Source organism: Salvelinus fontinalis, chromosome 40 (assembly GCF_029448725.1).
Source record: "Salvelinus fontinalis isolate EN_2023a chromosome 40, ASM2944872v1, whole genome shotgun sequence".
Classification (NCBI taxonomy): domain Eukaryota; kingdom Metazoa; phylum Chordata; class Actinopteri; order Salmoniformes; family Salmonidae; genus Salvelinus; species Salvelinus fontinalis.
The window spans coordinates 30,072,776-30,080,875 of NC_074704.1; the positions used below are offsets into that span (position 1 = coordinate 30,072,776).

Sequence of the window (8,100 nt, forward strand, 5' to 3'; positions counted from 1 at the left end):
AGAGACCTGGGGTTATTAAGGGTTATGTATAGTTAATATATATAGCTGTGTTCTTACTGTATAGTAGAGGTACCAGAGTCCTGGGGTTATTAAGGGTTATTAAGGGTTATGTATAGTTAATATATATAGCTGTGTTCTTACTGTATAGTAGTCGTACCAGAGACCTGGGGTTATTAAGGGTTATTAAGGGTTATGTATAGTTAATATATATAGCTGTGTTCTTACTGTATAGTAGTCGTACCAGAGACCTGGGGTTATTAAGGGTTATGTATAGTTAATATATATAGCTGTGTTATTACTGTATAGTAGAGGTACCAGAGTCCTGGGGTTATTAAGGGTTATGTATAGTTAATATATATACCTGTGTTATTACTGTATAGTAGAGCTACCAGAGACCTGGGGTTATTAAGGGTTATTAAGGGTTATGTATAGTTAATATATGTAGCTGTGTTCTTACTGTATAGTAGTCGTACCAGAGACCTTGAGGGAAGTAGCCCACAACATAGTCCACACCTGGATCTAATACGGGTGTCACCATCAAACTCTTCCCCCATAGGAACTGTCTGTCTATCCCATACGTTCTCACGTCCTTGGGGAACCTAAAAATATGAACACACATTGGTCAGGAACATCCTGAAAGAGCTGTGTGTGTGTGTGTGTGTGTGTGTGTGTGTGTGTGTGTGTGTGTGTGTGTGTGTGTGTGTGTGTGTGTGTGTGTTGGTTCTTCTATCCTTGTGGGGACCTAAAATCCCCCAAAAGGATAGTGAAACAAGGAAAATTCTCCCTTGTAGAGACATTTCCCACATCCCCATGAGGATTAGGATAAGGTTTAGGGTCACAATTAAGGCCTGAGGAGGTGTGGTATATGACCAATATACCACGGCTAAGGACTGTGTCCAGACACGCCGCAGTGGGCCGGATCCTCAGAGGTGTCTTATCGCTATTATAAACTGGTTACCGACGTAATTAGAGCAGTACATATACAGGTCTGATACACCACGGCTGTCAGCATTCAGGCCTCGAACCACCCAGTTTATAATTAGGGTTAGGGGTTAGGGGGTTAAGGGGAAATAGGATATTGAATAGAAATTAATTTTAGGTATCCATGACGATAGAAGAACACAACGTGTGTAGTGATAGTGTGTGTGTGTGTCTGTCCCAGTGTGTGTGTCCCAGTGTGTGTGTCCCAGTGTGTGTGTCCCAGTGTGTGTGTGTGTGTGTGGAACTCACTCGAACAGCAGAGGGCGAGCGACGGTGTGTCCGTGTGTGTGTGTCCCAGTGTGTGTGTGTGTGTGTGTCCCAGTGTGTGTGTCCCAGTGTGTGTGTGTGTGGAACTCACTCGAACAGCAGAGGGCGAGCGACGGTGTGTCCGTGTGTGTGTGTCCCAGTGTGTGTGTGTGTGTGTGTGTGTCCCAGTGTGTGTGTCCCAGTGTGTGTGTGTGGAACTCACTCGAACAGCAGAGGGCGAGCGACGGTGTGTCCGTGTGTGTGCGCGCGGTGGAACAGTGTGTAGAGCAGAGGGAAGAGAGAGTAGCGTAGCAGGAGAGACTGTTTCATGGCTGAACGGGCTCGAGGGCTGAACGCTGGAGGGTCCTGGGGCTGGGAGGAGAGAGACGCAGAGCACACAAACACACTGAATATACAGATACAATGACTTCTCAATGACAGTTTGTGTCAGGGCCACATTGGGAGGGGGGGGGGGGGGGGCACATTGGGGGTCTTACCTTCTGGTCGATAGCGTTGTGGTTGCGTGTGAAAGGGTAGAAGGCTCCTAGCTGAGTCCAGCGAACACACAGCTCCTCCTCAGTCTGTTCACTGAAGCCACAGACATCAGCCCCCACCAGGGGGACACCCAGGAGGTTAAAGGTTAACATACCTGGAGGGGGAGGGAGGGAGGGAGAGGGATTGAGATGAGACATGATTAGACACCAGGCCTAGTTCCATGTGACCTCTAGAGAGATGATTAGACTCCAGGCCTAGTTCCATGTGACCTCTAGAGAGAGATGAGACATGATTAGACACCAGGCCTAGTTCCATGTGACCTCTAGAGAGATGATTAGACACCAGGCCTAGTTCCATGTGACCTCTAGAGAGATGATTAGACACCAGGCCTAGTTCCATGTGACCTCTAGAGAGATGATTAGACACCAGGCCTAGTTCCATGTGACCTCTAGAGAGAGATGAGACATGATTAGACACCGGGCCTAGTTCCATGTGACCTCTAGAGAGATGAGACATGATTAGACACCAGGCCTAGTTCCATGTGACCTCTAGAGAGATGGGTCATGATTAGACACCAGGCCTAGTTCCATGTGACCTCTAGAGAGATGAGAGATGATTAGACACCAGGCCTAGTTCCATGTGACCTCTAGAGAGATGAGACATGATTAGACACCAGGCCTAGTTCCATGTGACCTCTAGAGACATGATTAGACACCAGGCCTAGTTCCATGTGACCTCTAGAGAGATGATTAGACACCAGGCCTAGTTCCATGTGACCTCTAGAGAGATGATTAGACACCAGGCCTAGTTCCATGTGACCTCTAGAGAGAGATGAGACATGATTAGACACCGGGCCTAGTTCCATGTGACCTCTAGAGAGATGAGACATGATTAGACACCAGGCCTAGTTCCATGTGACCTCTAGAGAGATGGGTCATGATTAGACACCAGGCCTAGTTCCATGTGACCTCTAGAGAGATGAGAGATGATTAGACACCAGGCCTAGTTCCATGTGACCTCTAGAGAGATGAGACATGATTAGACACCAGGCCTAGTTCCATGTGACCTCTAGAGACATGATTAGACACCAGGCCTAGTTCCATGTGACCTCTAGAGAGAGACACAGAGAGACAGAGAGAGAGCGAGGAGAGAGAGAGACGGTCTGATATAAAGCCCAGAACAGAACCTAATAGCCTCATCATTAGCTCTTTTGACAATACCATCTATATAAAGGTATTTTGCTACAGTCCTAAAGAAATGAAAAGTAGTATCCATTTGTACAACGTTACTGTCAGTTCAGTCCTAGTTTGGTTGAGTAGAAAACCATCAGAATGGACCTTTACTACTCAGAAAACATACTTACAACTTTCATCATGCAGAAAGGTCAAATACTGTCAAAAATAAGACAAATATCCGGATGTTTTGGCCATAACACCCAGCCTATATATATATATATATATATAGAGAGAGATAGAGAGTGAGAGTGTGAGAGAGTGTGTGTGTGAGTGTGTGTGTGTACCTGCTATCGAGGTGTACATGTCTTTCCAGTGACTCCTGTTGTCTCCTAGCCAGTGTCCAGAGTATTGGCCTTGACTGGGGAAGGTGGAGCGAGAGATCACGAACGCTCTCTTCCCCAACATACGCTTCAGGGCCCTGGGGAGGGGGGTGGAGAGAGGAGAGAAAACATATGTATTGGGCCGTCAAAAGAGAACCCAAATGTATCCAAGTTAGGTGGTGTTTTGGTCATGTCTTTAAAAGTGAAAGCAAGTCAGTGGAAGTGTGTCGTACTGACCATGCCGAGGCCTTAGCTTCTAGAAGTCCATACAGGCTGTGCATGTTGTAGTGAGACGAGGTCTTCTGGACAGCAGAGGCACACAGAGTCTTAGCCCTCAACAACCCTCCTAATATACCTAGAGAGAACGAGAGGTGGGAGAACGAGAGGTGGGAGAACGAGAGGTGAGAGAACGAGAGGTGAGAGAACGAGAGGTGAGAGAACGAGAGGTGAGAGAACGAGAGGTGAGAGAACGAGAGGTGGGAGAACGAGAGGTGGGAGAACGAGAGGGCAGAGAACGAGAGGAGAGGGCAGAGAACGAGAGGAGAGGGCAGAGAACGAGAGGAGAGGGCAGAGAACGAGAGGAGAGGGCAGAGAACGAGAGGAGAGGGCAGAGAACGAGAGGAGAGGGCAGAGAACGAGAGGAGAGGGCAGAGAACGAGAGGAGAGGGTAGAGAACGAGAGGAGAGGGTAGAGAACGAGAGGAGAGGGCAGAGAACGAGAGGAGAGGGCAGAGAACGAGAGGAGAGGGCAGAGAACGAGAGGAGAGGGCAGAGAACGAGAGGGCAGAGAACGAGAGGGCAGAGAAAGAGAGGGCAGAGAAAGAGAGGGCAGAGAAAGAGAGGGCAGAGAAAGAGAGGAGAGGGCAGATATCGAGAGGAGAGGGCAGAGAAAGAGAGGAGAGGGTAGAGAACGAGAGGAGAGGGCAGAGAACGAGAGGAGAGGGCAGAGAACGAGAGGAGAGGGCAGAGAGGAGCGGGCAGAGAAAGAGAGCAAGATGAGAGGTGTCTCTCACCAGGTGTGTACGGAGGGTTCTCCAGCTCGGTGTCAGGACAACCAACGGTCGACCCATCCACGAAGCTAGATGGCTCGTTCATGTCCTAGGCAGGAAGTGAGAGGGGTCAGAGGGCAAAGCCGTTCACAATATCTGACACCAGACTGAAACAGGAAACACATACAAGGTTAGATGACAGGACACACACACACACTCTTACGTACGATCCAGAGTCCGTCGAAGGGAACTTTGTCGTGGAACCTCTTGAGATTGTCGTACCACCACTCATGGGTCACATCATCAGAGAAATCAGGAAACGCTGTCAGACCTGGCCACACCTGAGAGAGATGAACAACATAGGAGAGGAGAGGGAGAGAGACGAACAACATAGGAGAGAGCGAGAGAGAGCCAGAGAGAGAGATAGAGGGCAAGGTAAAAGAGAGAGGGAGTTGACTTTATTGATCAACAGAAATGTGCCTTCTGCTTATCCCACAGAAACAAACACACAGGTTAAAGAGGCTGGGACAGAGGGGAGGCGTAGTGAGACGTTTTATAGGTTAATGGTCTTGAGCAAGGGCACAATGGCAGGCAGGATGTGGCATGTAGCTGCCAGCCCACTTCCCCCAACTGCTGGTCCATCTCTCTCTAACCTCCATCTCCTCCAGCTGCTGGTCCATCTCTCTCTAACCTCTAGGAGTCCTCCAGCTGCTGGTCCATCTCTCTCTAACCTCCATCTCCTCCAGCTGCTGGTCCATCTCTCTCTAACCTCCATCTCCTCCAGCTGCTGGTCCATCTCTCTCTAACCTCCATCTCCTCCAGCTGCTGGTCCATCTCTCTCTAACCTCTAGGAGACCCCCAGCTGCTGGTCTATCTCTCTCTAACCTCTAGGAGAACTCCAGCTGCTGGTCCAACTCTCTCTAACCTCTAGGAGACCCCCAGCTGCTGGTCCATCTCTCTCTAACCTCTAGTAGACCCCCAGCTGCTGGTCCATCTCTCTCTAACCTCTAGGAGACCCCCAGCTGCTGGTCCATCTCTCTCTAACCTCTAGGAGACCCCCAGCTGCTGGTCCATCTCTCTCTAACCTCTAGGAGACCCCCAGCTGCTGGTCCATCTCTCTCTAACCTCTAGTAGACCCCCAGCTGCTGGTCCATCTCTCTCTAACCTCTAGTAGACCCCCAGCTGCTGGTCCATCTCTCTCTAACCTCTAGTAGACCCCCAGCTGCTGGTCCATCTCTCTCTAACCTCTAGGAGACCCCCAGCTGCTGGTCCATCTCTCTCTAACCTCTAGGAGACCCCCAGCTGCTGGTCCATCTCTCTCTAACCTCTAGGAGACCCCCAGCTGCTGGTCCATCTCTCTCTAACCTCTAGGAGTCCTCCAGCTGCTGGTCCATCTCTCTCTAACCTCTAGTAGACCCCCAGCTGCTGGTCCATCTCTCTCTAACCTCTAGGAGATCCCCAGCTGCTGGTCCATCTCTCTCTAACCTCCATCTCCTCCAGCTGCTGGTCCATCTCTCTCTAACCTCCATCTCCTCCAGCTGCTGGTCCATCTCTCTCTAACCTCTAGGAGATCCCCAGCTGCTGGTCCATCTCTCTCTAACCTCTAGGAGTCCTCCAGCTGCTGGTCCATCTCTCTCTAACCTCTAGGAGAACTCCAGCTGCTGGTCCATCTCTCTCTAACCTCTAGTAGACCCCCAGCTGCTGGTCCATCTCTCTCTAACCTCTAGGAGTCCTCCAGCTGCTGGTCCATCTCTCTCTAACCTCTAGGAGATCCCCAGCTGCTGGTCCATCTCTCTCTAACCTCTAGGAGACCCCCAGCTGCTGGTCCATCTCTCTCTAACCTCTAGGAGTCCTCCAGCTGCTGGTCTATCTCTCTCTGACCTCTAGGAGACCCCCAGCTGCTGGTCCATCTCTCTCTAACCTCTAGGAGACCCCCAGCTGCTGGTCCATCTCTCTCTAACCTCTAGGAGAACCCCAGCTGCTGGTCCATCTCTCTCTAACCTCGAGGAGACCCCCAGCTGCTGGTCCATCTCTCTCTAACCTCTATGAGTCCTCCAGCTGCTGGTCCATCTCTCTCTAACCTCTAGGAGTCCTCCAGCTGCTGGTCCATCTCTCTCTGACCTCTAGGAGACCCCCAGCTGCTGGTCCATCTCTCTCTAACCTCTAGGAGACCCCCAGCTGCTGGTCCATCTCTCTCTAACCTCTAGGAGACCCCCAGCTGCTGGTCCATCTCTCTCTAACCTCTAGGAGAACCCCAGCTGCTGGTCCATCTCTCTCTAACCTCCATCTCCTCCAGCTGCTGGTCCATCTCTCTCTAACCTCTAGGAGACCCCCAGCTGCTGGTCCATCTCTCTCTAACCTCTAGGAGATCCCCAGCTGCTGGTCCAACTCTCTCTAACCTCTAGGAGACCCCCAGCTGCTGGTCCATCTCTCTCTAACCTCTAGGAGTCCCCCAGCTGCTGGTCCATCTCTCTCTAACCTCGAGGAGTGAGTAAGTACCAAACGGTTAGAATGTCCACAGAACCTGGGATTGGAACCTTTAGAGGTCCCTACCTTCCCGATGAGTGTGCTTCCATCTGTGTGGTTGATGAAGACTCCTCTCCTCAGACCTTCGTCATACGGCCAGTACTCTCCTTCTGGCTGGACACTGCTGATACCTGGGTCCTGTAGAGGGAGGAGAGGGTTAATACTGGACACTGCTGATACCTGGGTCCTGTAGAGGGAGGAGAGGGTTAATACTGGACACTACTGATACCTGGGTCCTGTAGAGGGAGGAGAGGGTTAACACTGGACACTGCTGATACCTGGGTCCTGTAGGGGGAGGAGAGGGTTAACACTGGACACTGCTGATACCTGGGTCCTGTAGAGGGTTAATACTGGACACTACTGATACCTGGGTCCTGTAGAGGGAGGAGAGGGTTAAGACCCCTGGGTCCTAGAGGGTTAATACCCCTGGGTCCTAGAGGGGGGAGGAGAGGGTTAACGTACCAGCATCATGACATAGCGCTGTCCGTGGCTGTGCAGGTCTTTCACCATGTCAGGCAGGGTCGAGAAGACCGCGGGGTCAAAGGTGAAGTCTAGAGAACGGTCCATGTAGTCTATATCATTCCACTGCACATCCTGGAACACACACATACACAGTTATTCCACTGCACATCCTGGAACACACACAATGTTATTCCACTGCACATCCTGGAACACACACACACAGTTATTCCACTGCACATCCTGGAACACACACACAGTTATTTCACTGCACATCCTGGAACACATACACACAGTTATTCCACTGCACATCCTGGAACACACACACAGTTATTTCACTGCACATCCTGGAACACACACACACAGTTATTCGACTGCACATCCTGGAACACACAATGTTATTCCACTGCACATCCTGGAACACACACACACAGTTATTTCACTGCACATCCTGGAACACATACACACAGTTATTTCACTGCACATCCTGGAACACACACTGTTATTTCACTGCACATCCTGGAACACATACACAATGTTATTTCACTGCACATCCTGGAACACACACTGTTATTCCACTGCACATCCTGGAACACACACACACTGTTATTCCACTGCACATCCTGGAACACACACACAGTTATTCCACTGCACATCCTGGAACACACACACACTGTTATTCCACTGCACATCCTGGAACACACACACACTGTTATTCCACTGCACATCCTGGAACACACACACTGTTATTTCACTGCACATCCTGGAACACACACACACTGTTATTCCACTGCACATCCTGGAACACACACACACTGTTATTCCACTGCACATCCTGGAACACACACAC

General features: G+C 50.5%; 1 protein-coding gene across 1 annotated transcript in view; it reads right to left on the minus strand.

Moving 5' to 3' along the window:
- Window positions 1-7,415, minus strand: part of LOC129839384 (lysosomal alpha-glucosidase-like) — a 31,777-nt gene extending 24,362 nt beyond the window's left edge. The window contains exons 1-9 of the mRNA XM_055906797.1: window positions 7,254-7,415; window positions 6,819-6,929; window positions 4,493-4,606; window positions 4,290-4,374; window positions 3,515-3,632; window positions 3,242-3,375; window positions 1,725-1,876; window positions 1,451-1,599; window positions 458-599 (exon numbers count right to left, since the gene is read on the minus strand). Coding sequence (XP_055762772.1) covers window positions 458-599; window positions 1,451-1,599; window positions 1,725-1,876; window positions 3,242-3,375; window positions 3,515-3,632; window positions 4,290-4,374; window positions 4,493-4,606; window positions 6,819-6,929; window positions 7,254-7,400 — 1,152 coding nt within the window. The 5' untranslated portion in view covers window positions 7,401-7,415. The remainder of the gene's footprint in view (window positions 1-457; window positions 600-1,450; window positions 1,600-1,724; window positions 1,877-3,241; window positions 3,376-3,514; window positions 3,633-4,289; window positions 4,375-4,492; window positions 4,607-6,818; window positions 6,930-7,253) is intronic.
- Between the last annotated feature and the right edge of the window lie 685 nt (window positions 7,416-8,100).